The sequence below is a fragment of the Argopecten irradians genome, chromosome 6, assembly GCF_041381155.1.
Source record: "Argopecten irradians isolate NY chromosome 6, Ai_NY, whole genome shotgun sequence".
Classification (NCBI taxonomy): Eukaryota; Metazoa; Mollusca; class Bivalvia; order Pectinida; family Pectinidae; genus Argopecten; species Argopecten irradians.
Window position 1 is genome coordinate 13,758,003 of NC_091139.1, and position 25,125 is coordinate 13,783,127.

The following is a 25,125-nucleotide window of genomic DNA, read 5'->3' on the forward strand; positions in this document are numbered from 1 at the left end:
ATAGGTCTCTTAGTTATTCACAAGAATTCACTTAATGATTTTAGCCAAGGTCATTCATTTAAACAAACTTGGTACCCCTTCATCCCAGCATGTCACAGGCAAAATATTAGGTCTCTAGGCCTCTTAATTATTCACAAGAAGTTATTTAAAAGATTTTTGCCATTTCAAACCCTGTGACCTTGAATGAAAGTCAAGGTAATTCGATTGGACGAACTTAGTAGCTCTTCATTCCAGCATGCTGCAGGCCTAATTAATATAAGATGTCTAGACCACTTAGTTATTCACAAGAAGATGTTTAAAGATCTTAGCCATTTTGACCCCTTCAATGAAAATCAAGCACATTCATTTGAACAAAGTTGGTAGCCCTTCATGCAAGCATGCTGCAGGCCCAATTTGAGAACCCTGGGCCTTTCGGTTATTGCGAAGAAGTTGTTTTACAATTTCAACCTTTTTGACCCCTGTGACCTTGAATGAAAGTCAAGGTCATTCATTGGAACAAACTTGGTAGATCTTCATCCCAGAATGCTGCAGGCCAAATCCGAGTACCCTGAGGCTTTTGTTTACAGACTCGCACGACGACAGACGAAGTTCTGGTTTGACTAAAGGTCATCCAGACCCTTCAGTTCAGATGACCTAATTACTAAATGCCGAATCCACACACATTACTGACACCATTGGAAAACATACTGGCAGCTACTGGTATAATGTCATGTTGTAGGTAACACAACAATCAAAATTTACAAGTAGGGGGATATCATATCTTACTGCCCTTGTACAGGTAGGGGGATATCATACCTTACTGCCCTCATACAGGTAAGCGTCCCACACCCTGAGGAAAGTTTCCGGTGGAATGTTGTCCACAAAGATGGTGAGGAACCAGTTGAAGGTGAAGAGAGACAGATCCACATTGTGGGCCTCAAAGTGAGTGTAGAGACGGGGCAACTTGTCCTGTACCATATCCTTCAGCACTCTCTGTACAGATCAATAGAATGAAGTTAGATTTATGATGTAAATAATGTACATTAAATTAGCTTCGAACTTAAATATCTCCTTAATACCAGGGGAGGTAACTCCTTTCAAGTTCTATGATTTTGGTGGTTATCTAACCAACTCAGATACACTGTATAGTGGGTAAATTTTGATGGTGGTTTATTTTAGCTATATTCATGTTTTCATTGAAATCCAGGATTCCTTAACACCAGCGAAATATTAAACCATTCATTGACATACCTTATATGGGAATTATTGAATTAGCAAAATTTAATCTCAGCATATATGTTCCGTATAGAAAACTATGTAATATTGACCCTGTAAATTTAAAGTGCTGGACAGTTTTATTGATTATATGACCAAAATTTAAGGCTTTAATAAGACAAATAAGCTATGCATATGGTCAGTCTGACCAGTGGTCTGACTGCACGTACCTGGTCAGCTTGAGCCGCTATCAGAGTTTTACTGTAGTAGTCTTTTGGCATGATATGTTCCACTATAGCGACAATTAGCCAGAAGGCTTCTTCTTCCTCTAGGAACAACAGACCAATGGCTACCAGGCGGTTCAGTCCCTGTCACACAAAATAAACACTTAATGGTAAAACTAATGTTTCCAACATAAACAATACCATTCATTTTAAATTTGAAAATACAGACTATCTTTCTTTCTGTGGAGTACAAAATGTAACTTCATGATATCTTGAAACCTGACACAGTCCCTTCAAGTTTGAATTAACCGAGTCCAACTGAAGATCTTTGATTATGCTCCAACACTCTATGCTTCAGTACGATGTAACAGAGAGTAGGTTTACCGGAAAGGCATGGAAATCAAGATATGATTTTGAATCAGATTGAATGCAGGAGTGTTTAAAAAAAAACATGTTACACAACATGAGATGTGTTTTTGTGATCAAAAACAGATATTTCTATTACAGATGTAACTTTTTATTTTGGTTTTTTGGTTTGATTTGCTTTATGAGGCCTAACGTCTTATCAACATCTAAGATCATTCAGGGATAGCCTACCCAGAATGCAATGTACTGTGTTTGTGGATGACTGTTCATTGACCTTTGGTTATGGATAGAATAACCAAATCACATTTCAATACTATGAACTATGAAGAAATACTAAGATTCACCACAGTTTAAGAATTGAGGAAATAACTACAGCCTTTGATCTTGAAGTCTTTGTTTGTTTGTTTAATTATTTTAACGTCCTATAAACAGCCAGGGTCATGTAAGGACGGCCTCCGATGTATGCAATGAATAGCGTGTGTGAAGTGCTAGGTGCGTGTTTTGGGAGACTGCGGAATGTTCGTTTTGTGTATTCTTGTATAGCGGAACTGTTGCCCTTTTTATAGTGCTATATCACTGAAGCATGCCACCGAAGACACCGAGCAACACACCCCACCCGGTCACATTATACTGACAACGAGCGAACCAATTGACCTTGAGGTCAAGTTCACAATCACCTTTTTGCAGTACACCTGTACATCAATGTTAGGAGAGTAAATTATACTGCATGTTTTTTAAAGCTGTCTTTCTTTGATAATAACATTAAAATGAAATAGTCAAGTCTTTCTCAGACAATAACTTATATTAAAATACAACTATTGTCTAATTGAAAGATGTATGTAAACGTTAAGTTAAGACCATCTGAAATCAGTTACATGTAGTAGAACAATGGGTGTACTGAGAGTAATAGAAGTAGATTACCTGGCAGAAGCCGATAACTGAGTAATAGAGAAAAATTACCTGGCAGTAGCCGATAACTGAGTAATAGAGACAGATTACCTGGCAGTAGCTGATGACTGAGTAATAGAGGTAGATTACCTGGCAGTAGCTGATGACTGAGTAATAGAGGTAGATTACCTGGCAGTAGCTGATGACTGAGTAATAGAGGTAGATTACCTGGCAGTAGCCGATGACTGAGTAATAGAGGTAGATTACCTGGCAGTAGCCGATGACTGAGTAATAGAGGTAGATTACCTGGCAGTAGCTGATGACTGAGTAATAGAAGTAGATTACCTGGCAGTAGCCGATGACTGAGTAATAGAGGTAGATTACCTGGCAGTAGCCGATGACTGAGTAATAGAGGTAGATTACCTGGCAGTAGTCGATGACTGATTAATAGAGGTAGATTACCTGGCAGAAGCCGATGATTGAGAGGTAATTACCTGGGCAAGTAGTTGGATGACTGAGTACATAGAGGTAGATTACCTGGCAGTAGCCGATGACTGAGTAATAGAGCCAGGTAGATTACCTGGCAGTAGCTGATGACTGAGTAATAGAGGTAGATTACCTGGCAGTAGCTGATGACTGAGTAATAGAGGTAGATTACCTGGCAGTAGCCGATGACTGAGTAATAGAGACAGATTACCTGGCAGTAGCTGATGACTGCGTTAATATAAGTCTGATTACCCTGTAGTCGATGAGAGTAATAGAGATAGATTACCTGAGTAATATAAGAATTTGATTACCTGGCTGATGAACTTGAGTAGCTTGGCAGTGGTCGACTGAGTAATAGAAGTTGATTAGACTCTGGCAGTAGCAGATGTGATAGAGAAATAGAGATAAGATTACTTGCAGTACCAATGACTGAGTAATAGGAGATTGGAGTAGCTGATGACTGAGTAATAGAAGTAGATTACCTGGCAGTAGTCTGATGACTGAGTAATAGAAAGTTGATTACCTGGCAGTAGCCAGACTGAGTAATAGAAGTTGATTACCTGAGTACTGAGTAATAGAATTTTGATTACCTGGCAGTAGACGATGAGATGAGTAATAGAGATAGATTACCTGGCAGTGATCGATGACTGAGTAATAGAAGTTGATTACCTGGCAGTAGCTGATGACTGAGTAATATAGGTTAGATTTACTAGCAAAGGCAGTAGTCGTTATGAGCTGAACTGAGTAATAGAGGTTGATTACCTGGCAGTAGTCGATGACTGAGTAATAGAGAGTTAGATTACCTGGCAGTAGACGATGACTGAGTAATAGAGATAGAATAATTACCTGGCAGTAGTCGATGGACTGAGTAATAGCAGATAGATTACCTGGCAGTTGCTGATGACTGAGTGTTAATAGAGAGATAGATTACCTGGCAGTAGCTGATGACTGAGTAATAGAGTTAGATTACCTGGCAGTAGCCCTGATGACTGAGTAATAGAGGTAGATTACTGGCTGAAAGCTGCAGAGGTAGCTGCTGATTACCTGGCAGTAGTTCCATGATGAGTAATAGAGGTAGATTACCTGGCAGTAGCTGATGATGAGTAATAGAGGTAGATTACCTGGCAGTAGCTGATGACTGAGTAATAGAGGTAGATTACCTGGCAGTAGCTGATGACTGAGTAATAGAGGTAGATTACCTGGCAGTAGCTGATGACTGAGTAATAGAGGTAGATTACCTGGCAGTAGCTGATGACTGAGTAATAGAGGTAGATTACCTGGCAGTAGCTGAATGACTGAGTTAATAGAGGTAGATTACTAGCTGCTGGAGTATTAGAGGCAGTAGCGATGACTGAGTAATAGAGTAATAGTAGATTACTGAATACTGGCAGTAGCTTGATGACTGAGTAATAGAGAGTAGATTACCTGGCAGTAGCCGAATGACTGAGTTTATGAGGTGGATTAGTAATAGAGGTAGATTACCTGGCAGTAGCTGAGTAATAGATGTTGATTACCTGGGATGACTGAGTAATGAAGTTTGATTACCTGGCAGTAGCTGATAACTGAGTAATAGAGATAGTTTTACCTGATTAATAAAGTTGGGCAGTAGCTGATTACCGGCTGTCAAGTAACAATAAGAAGTGAGTAAAGATTACCTGCAGTAGAGTAGCTGATGACTGAGTAATAGAGATAGATAGATCCCTGGCAGTAGCTGATAACTGAGTAATAGTACAGTAAGTTGATTATTGGCAGTAGTCCATGACTGAGATAGATTACTGGCAGTAGCCGCTAACTGAGTAATAGAGGAAAGATTACCTGGCAGTAGCCGATAACTGAGTAATAGAGATAGATTACTTGGCAGTAGGCGATGATTATGAGTATTAGACGATAGATTACCTGGTCAGTAGCTGGCAGATGACGGTTGTAATGAGTATAGAGGTAGATTACACCTGCAAAGCTGTAAGTTGATGACTGAGTAATAGAGGTAGATTACCTGGCAGTAGCTGATACTGAGTAATAGAGGATGACTGATAGATTACTGTAGCTGCAGCTGATAACTGAGTACCTATAGAGGTATTGTGCTTGATTATGGCAGTAGCTAAGAGGGATGATGAATGAGTAATAGAGATAGATTACCTGGCAGTAGCCGATAGAGAAAGAACTGAGTAATAGAGGTAGATTACCTGGCAGTAGCCGATGTCTGGTATAGAGGTAGATGACTGAGTAATAGAGGTAATAGATATTACCTGGCAGTAGCTGATAACTGAGTAATAGAGGTAGATTACCTGGCAGTAGCCATGACTGAGTAATAGAGGTAGATTACCTGGCAGTAGCTGATGACTGAGTAATAGAGGTAGATTACCTGGCAGTAGACCTGATGACTGAGTAATAGAGATAGATAACCTGGCAGTAGTCGATAACTGAGTAATAGAGGTAGATTACCTGGCAGTAGCCGATAACTGAGTAATAGAGATAGATTACCTGGCAGCCGATGACGATAGACTGAGTAATATGACTGAGATAGATTACCTGGCAGTAGCTGATGACTGAGTAATAGAGGTAGATTACCTGGCAGTAGCCGATAACTGAGTAATAGAGGTAGATTACCTGGCAGTAGCCGATGACTGAGTAATAGAAGTTGATTACCTGGCAGTAGCCGATGACTGAGTAATAGAGGTAGATTACCTGGCAGTAGCTGATGACTGAGTAATAGAGGTAGATTACCTGGCAGTAGCTGATGACTGAGTAATAGAGGTAGATTACCTGGCAGTAGCTGATGACTGAGTAATAGAGGTAGATTACCTGGCAGTAGTCGATGACTGAGTAATAGAGGTAGATTACCTGGCAGTAGCCAATGACTGAGTAATATAGAGGTAGATTACCTAGAGGATTACCTGATGCAGATTACCTGGCAGTAGCTGATGACTTGAGTAATAGAGGTAGATTACCTGGCAGTAGCTGATGACTGAGTAATAGAGTAGATTACCTGGCAGTAGCTGATGAGTAATACTGAGTAATAGAGGTAGATTACCTGGCAGTAGCTGATGACTGAGTAATAGAGGTAGATTACCTGGCAGTAGCTGATGACTGAGTAATAGAGGTAGATTACCTGGCAGTAGCTGATGACTGAGTAATAGAGATAGATTACCTGGCAGTAGCTGATGACTGAGTAATAGAGGTAGATTACCTGGCAGTAGCTGATGACTGAGTAATAGAGGTAGATTACCTGGCAGTAGCTGATGACTGAGTAATAGAGACAGATTACATGGCAGTAGCTGATGAATGAGTAATAGAGATAGATTACCTGGCAGTGATCGATAACTGAGTAATAGAAGTTGATTACCTGGCAGAAGCTGATGACTGTGTAATAGAGATAGATTACTTGGCAGTAGCCAATGACTGAGTAATAGAGGTAGATTACCTGGCAGTAGCTGATAACTGAGTAATAGAAGTTGATTACCTGGCAGTAGCCATGACTGAGTAATAGAAGTTGATAACCTGGCAGTTGCAGATGACTGAGTAATAGAAGTTGATTACTTGGCAGTTGCCGATGACTGTGTAATAGAGGTAAATTACCTGGCAGTAGCCGATGACTGGATTATGCAGGCTGTAGGCCACCAATATACGTCGTAACTTAACAACACCGTCAGAGTCAGAATTCTCATAATACTTATTGTTTGGAAGAGTTCTCAGTAAATCCAGCTCAATCTGTCAAATGGCAAAACAAAAAGAATTTTACAGGAGAACAACAAATAGAAATGTATAATATAAAGCTTAAATCTTTTAGTTTTGCCCAGGCTGTCAAAACCGACAATTAGGTGCAGAGGGGGCGTGCATGAGGTTATTTACTTTATTCTTGTTTGCCGTTTTTTGTTTTTAGTTTTTGTAACAAAAGAAGTTCTTGGCAGACTAAATGACAGCAATGCAGATCAGCTATATTTTGAGTACTGATAGCATCCTTGATATTCCAGAGGTTACTATCACTGTTCTTATATCCACCCCTGTGACAGAGGGGTATAGAAAATATTGATGAAAGTAGGATTTCTGCAGGATTTTGTGGGGTAATTTGGAGATCTCAAGATACTAAAATAATAGGGACTATAGAAAAATAATTCATACCACATTCAAGTGATTGCGAAGTAAAAAATATTGTTTGAAAATATCACAATCTCCCGAAGATGGGACCAATTGTCAGTGATCATATCTTACCATCATTGTATTAATATCTTGAAACTAACACATTGTTCCAGATAGACAGTGATATAATCCTCCCAGACTGAGTGATCTATAATATGCTGAGGTGATATTATAAGATGTTACCTGTTTGGCCGCTGGATTGTGAGGCGTGTCACCGGACCGTGAAATCAAACCCTTGTAGTAGTGTGGGCCTAATTTGTCTCTGTTGGCACTCACATAGAAGTTCACACATCTGTAATCATCAAAAGTCCCAGTGACAGGCAGCAAACATGACCAATAGTAGTGACTAAACAATTACAGCACTGTATTCATTACATCATGTAATATTTTATTACAACATTTACTCTGACTCCTAATTATGTACAGCCAGTATTACAATTTAAGTAATTACTTTGTTTCACAAATAAGATTTATTTGAATAAATCATTAGTAATAAAATGTAGCCGGTTATTTTTGCGGGGGTGATATTTTCACAATTTTGAATGACATTGCAATCTCATTGCGAAAATTTCATCCGTAATATAAAATTAAATATAGTGTACTCGTGATAATTCAGACATCAATAATCTGGAAAACTCAGATGTAAATATTGGGGAATGGACTTTATTATCGATTAAGTTATCAGAATTCAGCCATCTGGAAAAATCCTAACCTGGATGATTCAGACAAGTGTTTGGATTATCGAGGGTCCTCTGTACCTTGAAAGCCATATTGTAAAAATTTTCAATTACTAAAACTAATTTTTTCTCGTTTTTTAATCAAATTGTGAAAATTTTGTGAGAATCTAGTGTTGCCTACTTTATCAATAACATGCGAAAAATCACAGGAGGTCTAACACTCACCCTTTCCAGATATGACTTCTGTGTTCATGAGGAACACCCATTCGCACCAGTCCCTTGAGTTCCGCCGAGCGTACCAGGGGCTTCCCGGTCTGACCAACCATGAAGTTGTCCCACTTTACCAAGTGTGACTGGACCTCATCGGCTTCCTATAGAACATATCTATAGCTTTATTTTCTCACAGATGTATATACCTCTGGCTTTCACAATCAAAATATTAAAATCCAAAGTTATTATTATAATAAGCACATAATATGAAATTCTAAACATGGCAGAATTTTGATAAAAACATTTAGGAATAATTTTATTTGATAAACATGTTGTATAAATTTACCTTGATTTTTGTAGAAAGCTCCTCCGATCTTCTCTCCAACTTCGTTGCCTTGGCAATAAGGGGGTCATCATCTTCTTCTTCCCCTCCATATTTTTTCAGGAAGCCATAACGATCATACTCTTGTCCACTGTGAGAGAATTATTTTATTAAATGTTACGAGCATTTTCATGCTTAAAATTTTACAATTCGGGTTTGTAATGTTTGTTTCTGATTGGTTGAGATGACGGCGTAATGATTTCATAGACAAAAGAGTCCCAAAATGAATTTTTAAATATTGAAGAGATTATCTTTAGTAAATTGAATTATAAGGATTTATTTGAATAGATTTTTTATGTTATGGAGATATAACACAAAAAAAGTTTATTTAGAGTCAGATTTTTGTGTTATATCTCCATAACATAAAAAAATCTATTCAAGTTAATCCTTAAATAATTTTGATAAATTACAATGTACTATTTAAATTCTGGGCAGTTTGGGGCTCACAAAATTAGTAGAAGGTGTCAAGGCAAATGCTTGTGTAAAGTAAATTATCCAGTTTAATACAAAACTTTTTAATTTCCAAATTTTTTTTTACCAGAACTTTGTGCAAGCCATGGTTGACCATATAGTCCATGCATGCCAAATGTCCATTAATATGTAAAATGCAATAAAATCTACCTATGCTTAAGTTTAAGCTAACATATGATATAGTCGGTAATGAATATGTCGTGGGGAGGATATTTTAGCAATTTTGCAGATCAATAGCTGATCCTTAAAAACCCTTAAAGCCAGCTGACGAAAATTTAAAACTTCTAAAATTCAATCTCTGCATTTTAGTTCAAAACTTCAAATCACAAACATTTCAACCTGAGGAAATAAGCTGCTATACGATACCTTGAGGTGAATAAGTAGTCCACATCCTCATCCTCATCTAGGTCCATGGCTTCAGACAAAAGTTGTGTCACCATCTCCTGGGAATGAATATCTCCCTGTCCACCTGACGATCAAACAAAATTCACATTACCAATTAGATGGGACCAAGCCTGCAGTGATACACCAAATAATAAAATTTCATTAACTAAGTTATTATGAAGTACAATTATTGAATATTTGGAATGAATCCAAGACTGGAGTATTGAGACTCGGCTATATGATGTGACTCACCTCTAACGGGCTGTTTGACCTCCTTCAGTAGAATCAGGTATTTACTGTGGGTTTGGTAAAACTTAGCCTCCAGTTGTGCATAGTTCCTGTTACAGGATATATAATTAGAAATATTCACCATTTTTTTTTTTTACCTATGCCAAAACTATGTATATTGTAAAAATACATTATGCTGTCCTCATGTATAACATTCAGGAATACATCATTATTGTTTTGATTTTGCTTACAAACAATTAACTGTTATTTTATTCAATGACTAATATTACCTGGTAATACTCTTAATTAAATATGTTTCCAAATAAACATCAAAGGAAACTTATGTTACTTCAGTTGATTTGTGTCCGTTCATATATATAGAAACACAATGGAGTCCAACCATATGATACCTAAGTCAAATATTTTGAATGGTCCTGCCAACTTCAACTTATTTGTATTTTACTGGCATTTATAGGTCAATCAATTTTTGTTAATCAAGGCTCCAAATTCATGCCTTGATATGATTCAGAGCTTTTTACTCTTTCAGTTTTATGTTATATATACATTATCAGGGCCTTATTATTGATCACTTTATATGCCTGATACATACATCATCCGGGCCTTGTTATTGATCTGTTTATAAGTCTGATACATACATCATCAGGGCCTTTCCATTGTCTTCATCGTGTTGTCGGAGGTCTGTCAGTTCCAGAACCTCATTAGTAAGGAACTTATTCTGGGTTTCATACGCTGCACACATGTCCTGTTCAATCATTAACATTATATTACCAAAAAATCTGCTTATTCATACATGATTTGATACAATTTTTTTTACTGGAGTGTGTAACAGAAACTCAAATACTCTGATTGTGCATAGTTGTATCATGGTCTTGCTAACTTGAATATATCAAGGTCAGACTTATTCCTAAAAAATGATTTTAAAACAAAAGACCTAAAATTTACACTTTGCAAAAAAAGTTTCCTTTTCTCTAAAAAGTGAGATTAATTAATGATCCTGGAGCCAGTACATTTTGCTGCCTTTTCTAAAAGTATATTTGCCTGAATTTCTTAACGATCTCTCAGTACCTTCAGCCTTTGGATTTCTCTGCTATCTGCTATGGGTGTTAGGGTAGAATTAGTGATCAGTGAATCGGCAGGTGGAACTGAAGTCGAGACATCTACAAAACCATTCGCCTTTCCCTCCGCCACGACCTTCTCGGCCTCTGTCAGGTTGTTGGTCAGTTTGATAATGGTTTCATCTTTAGCCGCTAACATGTCCTCAAACATCTTTAACTGGTCTGTGATGCTGCATAATTCTCCGGATTTGGACCTGGGTAATGACACCATAAATGTATTCTTTCATAAACCATCATAGTTATTTCAGATAAACACAGTTAAAATATCCATGCTTATACTGGTACTTTTCAATGGGAGCAATTCACGTACCATGTGATACCCGATAATGTTTGTGCGGGACTTGTATCTCCAGTGGTGATGGAACATAACTATTTGTAATTTTCCTGCTCAATCTAATTAAAATTAGATCTTCTATGTCGCTCTCCGTAGACCGTCCGCTCGTAGAAGCAGACGGTCTACGGAGAGCAACATAGATGATCTAATTTTAATTAGATTGTTTTCCTGCTGAAATGACGTCAGCGTGCAGGATATCGTCTTTTGACGTCATTTTATCACCAATAGAAACAATAGTCCCGGTTATCGGTTATCACATGGTACATGAATTAGTTCCATTATGGGCCTTTGAGTTATAAATGTAAGCTAAGACTTTGAGACTTAAACATGGTATATGTTACCTGAGTTGTTGAGCCAGTAACTCCTTCTCCTCCTTCATTGAGGCCAGACCAAACTTGAGTTCTACAATATGTTTGTCTCGTTCCTTCAGCATGCCCTCAAATCCTTCTCTGTCTTGTGTACTCATCTGAAACCTGCACAACCAAAGCTGTATTTACCTTCACAATGAAAACTATTAAATAATAAACCTTAATGAAGTTTTGATTCCATAACCAGTTGATGTTTAGTTCGTTCCTTGTCAAACCTTTCCATTAAAAATTGAAGTTCAATCCTTTAAAGATAAACAAATGCAGAAATAAGCAACTACTATATGAATTCTGTAATAAAAAAGAGATCTAAATTGGCAATTGACGGTCACCTTGTTTCCATTTCCTTTGTAAGAGAGTCAAGCTCCTTCTGTAGCAGACGGACAATCTCCCTGTTTGCCTGTAGCTCCTCCTCTGTAGCCTGCTGGTCCTGCTGGGCATTAGACATCTGTTTCTGGAGCTATAACAATAACAAAAGTATATTAACAGTATAGAAACAGTATACTATCAGTATAAAAATGGTATACATATTATCAGTATTATCTATAAGACTGTTTCTGGAGCAGTCACAATAAAAAAAGTATATTATAAGTATAAAACTGTATACATGTACTATCAGTATATATTTGACAATTTCTGGGACTGTCACAATAAAACAGTATACTATCAGAAACAAAATTTTTCTGGAGATATCACAATAAAAACTGTACAATATCAGTATAGAAACAGCATGCTATCATTATAAGTAAGACTTTTCTGGAGCTGTCATAATAAAAACAGTATATTATCAGTATATTGATTTTGTAAATATAAGACTATTTCTGGGGTTGTCAGAATAAAAGCACAGTAAACTATTAGTATATTTATAGGACTGTTTCTGGAGCTGTCACAATAAAACAGTATACTTTCAGTGTAAATTCAGAAAAAATATATGGATGTTTCTGAGGCTGTCACAATGAACAGAATACAATCAATATCATATCATTATGAAGTAGGAGACAATTTTTATTAGTTGTAGCCTTTCCTGTGTCAACTGCTGAGCATTACACATTTTGGGTCCAGTTTCATGAATACTCCTTGACTTCAGAAAATTCTTTTAACTTAAAATTTCCTATGTGAAAACTTTACTAAAGTTTAAGAAAATTTTTTACATTAAGTATAACAGTTTATAATAAATCCTTTGTTTAAAGGCCCATTACCTTTCCGGAGCAAAATATAAAGGTTTCTTAAAAAACATTAATAACATCAGAAAATGCATACCGATGACCCAAAATAAGGTTACGACACCAAACGTATGCAAGATTTCCTGCGTAAATATATGAAAACAGTGGAGAGTCAATTCGCTGTTTTGCCGTCTGGCGCAGTGATAGTCAACTACCGCGCGGTATTTAGGACAAAGGCGGGAAACATAATACGACCCGCGTTATAATAATAAACATTTTATTTATTTTAATCAAATCGTTCAGAAGGTGATGATGAATGTAGTATTAACGGTAAGTTAATAATTCTTAAGACTCTACAAAATTATCGATCTTGTTTTACATTCCTATTTTAAAATTTAAAAGCTGTTTCGGAAAGGTAGTGGGCCTTTAAACTATGAGCCAGATTAGGAGTATGATAAAAGAACTTTGAACCATTTGTGTTGCATCAGTGCTCCTCAGCTATTTTGAATATCTGCATTCCAAATAATGGAATATATATTTTTTTATGTTCCTTTCTAAACTTTTCTTACATGTCTATAGGTATATGATGAAAAATGATACTGCACAGCTGTTTGTTTTTGCAATTCTAACATAAAATTAGGAAGCAACATTTTAGCTAATGAAAATTTTGCGATTTGGCTTCAAGGCCAGCTATATATAATTTAATCATTTCTTAACCTTTCATGGATCAAATATTAACGCCCATGGTGTTGAACCACAAATTTGTGAAAATAACTCGCTGTACGGTATATTTACATACCACTTTACACCTGTTACACACACTAGGTGGCACTTCATCGTCACTTATTCCTGACTTCCTGTTTAAAACCTTGCCAAACGCGGACTTGAATTTGCCGACTTTACCCCCGGGTTTGACGGAGGATAACTGATTAGGTCGGAGTGTTGGAATAGATCCATCGGGAGTTCCTAGGTCTTCCTGGCTAGGAGATGGTGAGGCACTATCAGAATGTTTACTAGGCACTGAGCTGCCATCTGTAAAGTATAGGTAAAATAGGTATAATTTGCTCTGCAGTAAAATTCAGGAGAAAGATCAATAACAATAAAAAATCCTTTACATTAAATGTGGATGATAAGGACCGAGCAGTTGCTGACAAAACAGATTTATTTAGACATGTGAAAGTGTAAAGACAGTGTACAGGTAGTAGCTGAATTATACATGTCTGACCTTGACAGTGTAAAGGTAGTAGCTGAATTATGCATGAGTGACCTTGAAAGTGTAAAGGTAGTAGCTGAATTATAATTTATACATGTGTGACCTTGACAGTGTACAGGTAGTAGCTGAATTATACATGTGTGACCTTGACAGTGCAGGGGTAGTAGCTGAATTATACATGTGTGACCTTGACAGTGTACAGGTAGTAGCTGAATTATACATGTGTGACCTTGACAGTGCAGGGGTAGTAGCTGAATTATACATGTATGACCTTGAAAATGTACAGGTAGTCACTGAATTATACATGTGTGACCTTGACAGTGCACAGGTAGTAACTGAATTATACATGTGTGACCTTGAAAATGTACAGGTAGTCACTGAATTATACATGAGTGACCTTGACAGTGCACAGGTAGTAACTGAATTATACATGAGTGACCTTGACAGTGTACAGGTAGTAACTGAATTATACATGAGTGACCTTGACAGTGTACAGGTAGTAACTGAATTATACATGTGACCTTGACAGTGTACAGGTAGTAGCTGAATTATACATGAGTGACCTTGACAGTGCACAGGTAGTAGCTGAATTATACATGAGTGACCTTGACAGTATACAGGTAGTAATTGAATTATACATGTGTGACCTTGACAGTGTACAGGTAGTAACTGAATTATACATGTCTGACCTTGACAGTACACTGGTAGTAGCTGAAATACAGATGTGTGACCTTGACAGTGTACAGATAGTATCTGAATTATACATGTATGACCTTGACAGTGCAGATATAGTAGCTGAATTATACATGTCTGACCTTGACAGTATACAGGTAGTAGCTGAATTATACATGTGTGACCTTGACAGTGCACAGGTAGTAGCTTAATAATACATGTGTGACATTGACAATGTACAGGTATAGTCACTGAATCATACATGTGTGACCTTGACAGTGCAGAGGTAGTAGCTGAAACATACATGTCTGACCTTGACAGTCAACAGATAGTAACTGAATTATACATGTGACCTTGACAATATACAGGTAGTAGCTTAATTATACATGTGTGACCTTGACAGTGTACAGATAGTATCTGAATTATACATGTATGACCTTGACAGTGCAGATATAGTAGCTGAATTATACATGTCTGACCTTGACAGTCCACAGATAGTAACTGAATTATACATGTCTGACCTTGACAATATACAGGTAGTAGCTGAATTATACATGTGTGACCTTGACAGTGCACAGGTAGTAGCTTAATAATACATGTGTGACATTGACAATGTACAGGTATAGTCACTGAATTATACATGTGTGACCTTGACAGTGCAGAGGTAGTAGCTGAAACATACATGTCTGACCTTGACAGTCCACAGATAGTAACTGAATTATACTTGTGACCTTGACAATATACAGGTAGTAGCTTAATTATACATGTGTGACCTTGACAATGTACATGTAGTAGCTGAATTATACATGAGTGACCTTGACAGTGCAGAGGTAGTAGGTGAATTATACATGTGTGACCTTGACACTGTACATGTAGTAGCTGAATTATACATGAGTGACCTTGACAGTGCAGATATAGTAGCTGAATTATACATGTCTGACCTTGACAGTCCACAGATAGTAACTGAATTATATATGTGTGACCTTGACAATATACAGGTAGTAGCTGAATTATACATGTGTGACCTTGACAGTGCACAGGTAGTAGCTTAATAATACATGTGTGACATTGACAATGTACAGGTATAGTCACTGAATTATACATGTGTGACCTTGACAGTGCAGAGGTAGTAGCTGAAACATACATGTCTGACCTTGACAGTCCACAGATAGTAACTGAATTATACTTGTGACCTTGACAATATACAGGTAGTAGCTTAATTATACATGTGTGACCTTGACAATGTACATGTAGTAGCTGAATTATACATGAGTGACCTTGACAGTGCAGAGGTAGTAGCTGAATTATACATGTGTGACCTTGACACTGTACATGTAGTAGCTGAATTATACATGAGTGACCTTGACAGTGCACAGGTAGTAGCTGAATTATACATGTGTGACCTTGACAATGCCAGGTAGCAGCTGAATTATACATGTGTGACCTTGACAGTGCACAGGTAGTAGCTGAATTATACATGTGTGACCTTGACAGTGCAGAGGTAGTAGCTGAATTATACATGTGTGACCTTGACAGTGTACATGTAGTAGCTGAATTATACATGAATGACCTTGACAGTGCACAGGTAGTAGCTTAATTATACATGTGTGACCTTGACAGTGTACAGGTAGTTGCTGAATTATACATGTGACCTTGACAGTGTACAGGTAGTAACTTACGTGACCTTGACCATTGCTGTGAAGATCAGAAGCAGGTGCCGACACACAGATAAACTATACACTACAAACCTATTGTAATTTGTCCCTTTATGTTAGAGAATGCGTTCTGTAGTTCTGACTTGAGGTTAGTAAATGACCAGAGAGAGTTAGGAGCAGTACCCTCTGGAGGTCCCAGCAGCAGACTGGTCGGTGCCTTGATGGGAGAGAAATTCCCCTTGTCGAGGTCTACCTCCATATCAACGTCATCCTTCCTAGAGACCAGTCCATGGATGTTGGCCTGAGTCCGCTGTAAAAAATCAATACTATAAAACTTTTGCATAAAAATACACAAATACAGTAATAATGCTGTAAATGTACTTATCGTGTTCAACCCAATAGGCACTCCTATCCCTATAAACTCATTCTCGATATTCCAGGGGTTCCGATCACTTACGATCTCTACACCCCTGGACTATCTCATAGTAAAACTGGAGGCAACAGAATGGAACAGGTAATTTAGTCATCTGATGTACATCAAAAGAGCCGTATAACGGTACACTGTGGTTGGCTGTGTGGCTTTGATGTTAGGCGTCGCTCTCTCTGTAGTCTTCAAAGGAAATCTTTGCTAGCCTGTGATTGGTCAAATGTTTTCAGCTGAGCTGCCTTCAATTTCACTATGAGATAGTCCAGGGGTGTAGAGATCGTAAGTGATCGGAACCCCTGGAGTATCGAGGATGTATAAACTCAATTTTACTTAAACTTAAAATCAAATGCATACTGAAAGTAAGAAAACTGTGTACTTAATATGTTTTTTTTTTATTTGATTTCTTTTGCAAAATTGATATATGGTGGACTTTGTGCAATACTTTTATGAGTGGCTAAGGCCAAAAAATAAATGTCTGTTTAGGGTTACCAACTGACCCTAATTTGTTACCCTTGAACCTTATTTTTTCCCCCACTTTTCTACAAAAAAATTAAAAGTCAGGTTTCGATCTCAAACTCTGGTTCCAGCCATTACTTTAGAGTGAATGACACTAAAAAAAAAAATCCCGACCTACCGACCCTATTTTTTTGCCAATGTAACCCTAAACAGACAGGTTTTTTGGCCTTTTAATAATTTAGTTCTATTAACTGCTCCCTTATATTTTCAAGTTTTAAGTGCTCTGGACACTTATTAGGTTGAATATAGCATTTAGTTGTAATTTTATTTCAGCACTTTTCGTGCTAGATTGTTAAACTTGAATAAGATCATGTCAATTATATTTTCTGTGTCACATTTATAGAGCAAATTTGATGACTTTGTGATATTATTACTACACAAACCCAATAAAGATTACAATATGATGACTTTGCAATATATTTACAACACAAACCCATTAAAGATTACTTATGCACTTAAATCTGATAGCATCAAAATACTTAGGTTTACAGCATCCAGAAATTATTTTAATATCTAATTGATAACCAAAGAAAGAGTTGACAGCCTTTATTCTAGATCACATAAAATCAAACAATTTTTTCTACCCTCTCACCATGTGACAGTCATGTGTAAGTAGAGGAACAGTGACGGATGAGGACATGGTTTATCTTATCTTGTCATTCTTTTACATTCTACAGTACAGAGATACAGGAGGATCACTCACATCATCTTACAGAATATCTTAATGCATTAAAAGCACTCTATATCTACCAACAATTACATACAGAAAAATATATCCAATTGTTACATGTAGAAGTGAAGTCATCTGATGAAGAGTGAATGCTCTTGTGTATATGACTCAGCTACCTACATGTAACTTTCACCACTACACCACTAAAGATTAAAGCCCCATTATGATTTGGGGTGAAAAAATATCGTCATAAAGTACCAAACTTTGCTGAATAGTAGAGCATATATCCTTATGAAAATATCTGCTAATAAAAAATGCCACACATTTCCATGTTTTTAAAAAACAATAGAAAACCCCTCATCGGAGAGGGGGAAATCCGTACTTCCGCCCCAGAGCCAAAGCAATCTAGTACGCATGCGTAGGCACAAAAAAGTGGAATTTCCCTAACAAACTTCTACATCGTGCATGGCGAACGCACTGAAGACTCGCCAAATACGTGTCAGCGAACACACATGGGTCCGTTGTTCACCACGTGCACGTTCCTTCAAACAACGACAATTTAGCGGTCAAGTTGCATTGCTTGATCGCGATCGACTGCACGTTACGATCCCACGCATTCCACGCGTGGACCTACAAATGCATGTATTTACATGTAGTTTCTGTATAAAACTAGGCTAAAACTATTCAAAAAGTGTTTGTTCTTGAATGGAAAGCAAGCAATTTAACAAAATTATAATTGGAATGGTATTTGCTGATCTTATGTATTTTGTAATAAAGATTTATAGATGCCTATAGGGTGTAATCTAGCTTTATTGAAATGTACATCGAAACCGAACACACGTTTGTGTACATCGAAACACGTACGTTTGTGTTACCTGATGAGGCCTCCCACGGGATGACTCGCCAAACTCGTAAACAAATGAAAGTAAACACAAACACGCCATGTCGTTACCTGCTATATAGATATACATACATACATACGAAGTCTGGAAAACCTACAGGTTCTTCTCCATCGCAGACCGATCGCGAACATGTACATGAAACTTAGACAAGTGTTTGAGACAACAGGGTCAACGACGATATCGGCATTATCGGATATATCAATGACAAGTGATCATGATCATGAATTACTAACTGAGTACATGTACAATCCACATTGTAGCAAAAGATCATTATTATGAACTTTGTAACTACTACATGCAAAAACATATATACATGATATATGTTTATGCTACATATAAAGATACATGTATATGAACCACAGGTGTTTGGCTCTATAGACTTTTTTCTCTCTATATATATATACATGTACAAATGTATATGTAATACTGTGTCAATATATAAAGAGAGAAAAATGTCTATAGAGCCAAACACCAGTGACTTGCTCCACAAATCGAACTTTTCCTATGAAAACAAATGGGCTGAATGCTAGCAAGGACATAGTCAGAAGTAAGTTTGATTATGTGTATAAAAAAACAGGAAAAAGGAAGTTGAGCTAAAGAAAAATGGAGTATAATTCAAGTAGAGCGGGGCTGTAATTGTTGAATCAGGTATACAGCCTTGACATTTTTATTAGACTATATACACAAAGATGGGTGGAGTTTTGCAAAGTAACATTTACCATTTACCATGATATTTTCAGCAATGTTTCCATGGTAACGGAAAAAGTGCAAAAAATGAAAACCTAAAAATTGCAAAAGGTACTACTAGACCATAAAAAGAATGTGTCTATGAAGTTTCATGGAAATATCTCTACTGGTTTTAGAGTTATGCTCCGGAAACCATTCGTACGGACGGACGAACGGACAGACGGACGGACGGAACCCATTTGTATATCCAATAAACATAATTCACGTTCAGCGTAAAATGGAATGCACACTCGTGAAATTAGAAAAAATTCAGTTTCATGTAAGAATTACGTACCGACGGCAAATAATAGTCCACCAGGTAGTATCAAGGGTCAAAATAATATATGTTGTGTCTTTTTAATGATGAAACTCCAATAGTCTGACAATATTTATATCCCCTTAGTTCCCTCTAATACTGACGTTTGTACTAATATAAATGCGAGTCTTTGATTAGTTTAATTCGCTCCGTGTACATAAAATTGTAGGCCTATATTTAAAAATGCCCATACGATAATTAGGACTCATGCACCTGGTAATCACTACTTGATGTATATTATGATCCTTTTCTAAAATACACGAAACGTAATCGAAAAAAACATTTAATCAGTTAATCATACTGAAATGTAATCTCGACAGGTATTGGTATATAGATACAACATACAGATTGATGTATCTCGACTAGCGTCGATTTCAGTGATCTTTCATCTATATGTACATGCATGCACTATCACATATTTCATAGACGAATATCGTTATAAAATACCCAAAGAATAAATAGAAAGCAGTTATAATACATGTATATAGTAAGCTATTAGTCCACCTCTTTACGTATGTTCTAAGTATTTAGATATACTGTGCTCTCCTTACTCTCAAATTATGAATAGATTAGTAGCATCATGGTATATATTTATCTATATATAGTTTTGGATTAATAGTGTATTTATCTCAAATTATTACACGAGAGGAAAGAAAATCAACCGATCATCACCAAAAATGACACGGCCACGTGTTTATATTTGTACGATAAAATACCCCATATGGTGCCCCATGTATGCATTTCACTATTTGCATCCACTATTTTTCGATTAATACGTATTTTGTATTATGCTTTATATAAACGATATGTAACCTTTGACAGGACACATTTATAATCTGTGGAATCTAATATGTATCATATACTAAAACAATTATAGAACATTGTATTGCTCACCGTTTCCTCAAAACTGCCCTCTGTCTCGGCCATGCTTGTTTTGTTTACAATATCCGGGTATCGAACACATACGTATACACGAGGTATTTTTAACTATGCAAATCAACCCGTTCTATTTTAAGAATTCTTTACTAATTGATTATTGCGTAATTATCTTCATTGTAAAGAAACCAAATGAAGAACCTTTCATAAGGGATGTTAATGTATATTTTAGCAAAGTTTGGTGAAAGCATAATGGGACTTTAATGTAATACGATCTCCTCAACATGTAAATATGTCTGTACATCCTGGATGCATATAAATATGTCTGTACATCCTGGATGCATATGTAATGAGTTTAAACTATTTGTAGAGAAATCTGATTTTAGCAGTCATATTTATCCTTCATTTTAGTAATTGTGATGTAAACAACATACAAGAGGTCCAATGGGCCTTAACTGTCATACGACTATTAAGTAGATAATACATCATACAGTAGAACTGAAGTACACAGTAAGTCATCCAATTTGACCCCTGTGACCTTGAATGAAGGTCATGGTCATTCATTTTGATGAAGGTAGCTTTCATCCCATCATGTTACAGCCCCAATATCAGGTCCCTAGGTCTCTTACTTACTGATGAGAAGTTGTTAAAAAATTGTAGAATATTTGACCCCTGTAACCTGGAATGGAGGTCAAGTTCATTTATTTGAACAAATGTGGTAACCCTTTATCCCAACATGTCACAAGCTCAATATCAGGTCTCTAGGTCTTTTAGTTATTCACTAGAAGTCGTTTAAAGATTTTCACCATTTTGACCCCTGTGACCTTTAATGAAGGTCAAAGACATTCATTTGAACAAACTTGGTATCCCTTTATTCCAGCATGCTACAGGCCAAATAAGAGTACCTTGGGCCATTCAGTTATTTAGAAAAAGTTGTTTGAATGAAAAGTTTATGCACAGCGGACGGCACACGGCTCATGGCAGATGACAACGGACGATGCATGATGACAATAGGTCATCCTCCTTAACAGATTCTAGTTACTAAAATTGGTGCCTGTAGAAAGCTATAAATCAACATTTCTACATTTAACAGATTAATTTGCTAAATTGTCATTACAGAACATGTATTTACCTTAATATACCTCATAAGCAAACTTATAAGAAAGATTTTCTACTCCAAATCTTGTAGGAAAAACCTCTTAGTAAACGAAAGGATTTGTTTAAACATTAAATACATATTTGACTTCTGTGACCTTGAATGAAGGTCAAGATCAATCATTTGAACAAATTTGCTTTTTGGTAGTCCTTGATTTATTTCAGCATGCTACAGGTCCACTCCATATGAAGTTCCCATGTTTATTGAAAAGAATTTGAAGATGCAAAATGTTCATGACACACAGAACTAGACAAGGGAGATAACAAATAGGTCCACTTAGTGTCAGGTGACATTTAATAGCTCAAAATTAATCAATGATTAAAAGCACAGATTTGTTTCTCAAGATTTTATATAGATGAGAAATGAGGAGTTTGGTTTCATTAGTTTAACATCTTATTAACACTTAGGATCATTTAAGGCTGTGCCAAATTTATTGGTAAAAGAAGCTGGAGTACCTGGAGAAAAATCACCAACCAGTAGCCAGCACCTGGCACCTGCCCCAGATAGGATTCAAACTCAAGGCCTATAGATGGGTGCTTGTGGTAATGAGGAGACATAGAGGAGACATATAGTGAATGGAGAGGGTACTTATACTGACATAATTGTTCACTAATTAATTTGATGTAATTGTAGTAATATCATCACTGTCTTGTAACATCACTCACCCTGACATTCCACTGACCCAGTCTGTCTCGCGAAAGCGAGTTCCGAGCCATGTTGTAAAGTCGACGTCGTTTCTGCAGTTCCTGAAGCCAGTACATCATCATGTGTCTATCAGATGCGTCAAAGACATGTTCTTTACCTCCAGACCTGTTTTAAACAACAAATCTCCATTAAGTTTTACTAAATGCATTTCCTGGTATATATATGTTTTTTTATAAATATTTCTATTTCATAAATGTTTCTTTATGATGTTTTTATTCCTACTGTATTCATCCTCGAATAAGGCCTCCCATGCAGGATCTAGAGAAGAAATACAATGTAAAATTAAAGGTCGAAAGTGGTGGTGGTGGGGTCTTATTTGTAGACGACACCCCTCTGATTGTATTGATCTCTATTATCTTAGGTCGCCATCTTGAATTATTCTACTGTTCAGTTTTCCTTTTATATGACCCCTGTGCCCTTGAATGAAGGTCAGTCATTCATTTTAATAAATTTGATCGGATTTTAATGCTTATGAAATAAAAATTGCATTTTGTTTGAAAGTCTTAGTCTATTTCATTCACCCCTGTTCTTTGGAATGAGTTAAGGTCAAAGTCATTCATTTGAATAATTTATTCCAACATGCTACAGGCCCAATATATCAACTTGTTTAAAGAGCTGTAGATCTTGAATGAAGGCAGAGATCATTCATTTGAACAAACTTGGTGGCCCTTGGTCCAAAGTATTCTATAGGCCCAATATCAGGTCTCGATGCCTCGCCTCTTGGTTTTGAAGAAGAAGAATAGTAAAGGGAAAAGCAACTTCGCGAGCCAATTAAGGTATTAAGTACCATACTCTTCCCAACAAACCTTGGCGGATCAAACATTATAAGTTCAGTTTCTGTTTTCATATCCTGATTTGATGTAGCTAGGTTCAGGTGGCCAATGAAAATGTGGTTTTCATTTGTAAACAAAACTGAACTGAAGCGATAGTAGTGACCTACCTTTGTATTTTGAGGCATGCAATGCCTGTTAATAGCTCCTAGTGAAGTCATAAAGCTGACTATTTAATCAATTATTAATTTTTTAAAACCAGCTAAATAGAGTAATTTGTAAATTGGACACTGAAACATGAAAGGCAAAAACTGGTGTCCAAACTAACAAACAAATGACTCACAAACATGAATGACTCACAAACATGTTAATCTTTGGTATTTTGAATCTGTCGCAAACAACATGCGTGTTTCAAAGGGCGCTGCCATTTTTTCAATCAATACAACTATGAAGCAATGATACAAACTTTTCCATTGGTTGCTTATTACGAAAATGAAAGGGGCGTAACTGTGGTGATTCAGCAGGTGGCGCAGTGCGGGAACTGTACTTTTGAAGTGAAATCTGCCAATGGTTGTTTAGGTCCTAAATACCCTTGGCTAGAGAAGTTGAGGAAAAAGTTGATGTTCGATTGACAGAAAACAGATGCTGCGCCAAGGCATAATTAATAAGCTCACTTGCCCTTCAGATAGGACAGCTAAAACTGAGATGACCATTGTATACGTATTCAGATATATGTTGATATTACAGATAATGTGGTATAATATATTAATGATAAGCATTTTAGAGTTTGAAATTTGGACTAATATATAATTATCTACATTTACATGTGCCGCTTTCAAGTATGTTACATTGTGTAGGTCAAGCACATGTGTTTCTTATTTACAATAGCATATGTATATGTACGTACATGTAAAGTCTATTGGAAACCAACTTCTGTTAGGGTCATTGTATAACTACTAATTACATAGCCACGTTGTTAATTATGATACGGATAAGTCCTAATGATAAACCATGTTTCCCTATGTTATACAGCAGCTACCTTGATATCAAATGTTTCAGGTATTGGGTATCATGATATCTGCCTTTGTGAGTGTAGGTTAAATATTGATTATGATGTCAGGTGTTTGTCAGAATAATGTTATACTTTTGGGAAAAAACAACATAAATTACTTTCACAAAATAATGACGTAACAATTGATACCGTTACATATCCGAAAGGGAGCTAACTCTGTAATATGCAAAGACAGAATAATGTGATGTTACCTATAACAAAATAGTAGTAAAAATAAAACAATGCTTTGCTTTTAGTATTTATGGTATATATCACTGTACATGTTATAATCACATGTACAAGGACAACCTACAGTTTATAATCTGTATTCTCAGCATGTACACCGTGTATTGTATAAATGTTTCCTGAGATCAATATAAATGAGATATAAAATAATTTTGTTCCTCATTAAAGTAACGGCTGTAACAGAACAGGGGAACTTACATAAGAAAGTCAGCTGTCACATAAATCTAATTTAAGTTTACAAGGAAGTAAATGTGTGATGGAGGATGTGTATCCTGGATTTTTTATACAGTTCAGTTATCAGGCCCTGATGTCTCAAAAGTCAAACTTTAGTCCAAACCAGACTTTGATGATTTGAAGTCATTAACAATAAAATTCATATTTAATTAGAAACATACTGTTCTTCCATTATTTTATAAATAAAATCATATGTATATCAATATAGTTCTTTTGCAATCTAGAATCATTTTAAATCTACTGTAAGTTTGTAATTGATATATATAAATTGGGTAATTTAGATACAAATTGGGAAAAAATATCCCCATTTTCGATTGGAGATTTCACCTGATATCAGCCCCCAAA

General features: G+C 36.5%; 1 protein-coding gene across 1 annotated transcript in view; it reads right to left on the reverse strand.

Moving 5' to 3' along the window:
- LOC138325055 (TBC1 domain family member 2B-like) overlaps nucleotides 1-25,125 on the reverse strand; it is a 32,416-nt gene that overhangs the window by 5,790 nt on the left and 1,501 nt on the right. Inside the window, exons 2-16 of the mRNA XM_069270417.1 lie at nucleotides 22,440-22,584; nucleotides 16,369-16,495; nucleotides 13,445-13,677; nucleotides 11,815-11,942; nucleotides 11,459-11,590; nucleotides 10,734-10,977; nucleotides 10,304-10,410; nucleotides 9,672-9,757; nucleotides 9,402-9,504; nucleotides 8,529-8,655; nucleotides 8,198-8,343; nucleotides 7,479-7,587; nucleotides 6,735-6,866; nucleotides 1,425-1,562; nucleotides 796-972 (exon numbers count right to left, since the gene is read on the reverse strand). Of these exons, the coding sequence (XP_069126518.1) occupies nucleotides 796-972; nucleotides 1,425-1,562; nucleotides 6,735-6,866; nucleotides 7,479-7,587; nucleotides 8,198-8,343; nucleotides 8,529-8,655; nucleotides 9,402-9,504; nucleotides 9,672-9,757; nucleotides 10,304-10,410; nucleotides 10,734-10,977; nucleotides 11,459-11,590; nucleotides 11,815-11,942; nucleotides 13,445-13,677; nucleotides 16,369-16,495; nucleotides 22,440-22,584 (2,134 nt within the window). The remainder of the gene's footprint in view (nucleotides 1-795; nucleotides 973-1,424; nucleotides 1,563-6,734; nucleotides 6,867-7,478; nucleotides 7,588-8,197; nucleotides 8,344-8,528; nucleotides 8,656-9,401; nucleotides 9,505-9,671; nucleotides 9,758-10,303; nucleotides 10,411-10,733; nucleotides 10,978-11,458; nucleotides 11,591-11,814; nucleotides 11,943-13,444; nucleotides 13,678-16,368; nucleotides 16,496-22,439; nucleotides 22,585-25,125) is intronic.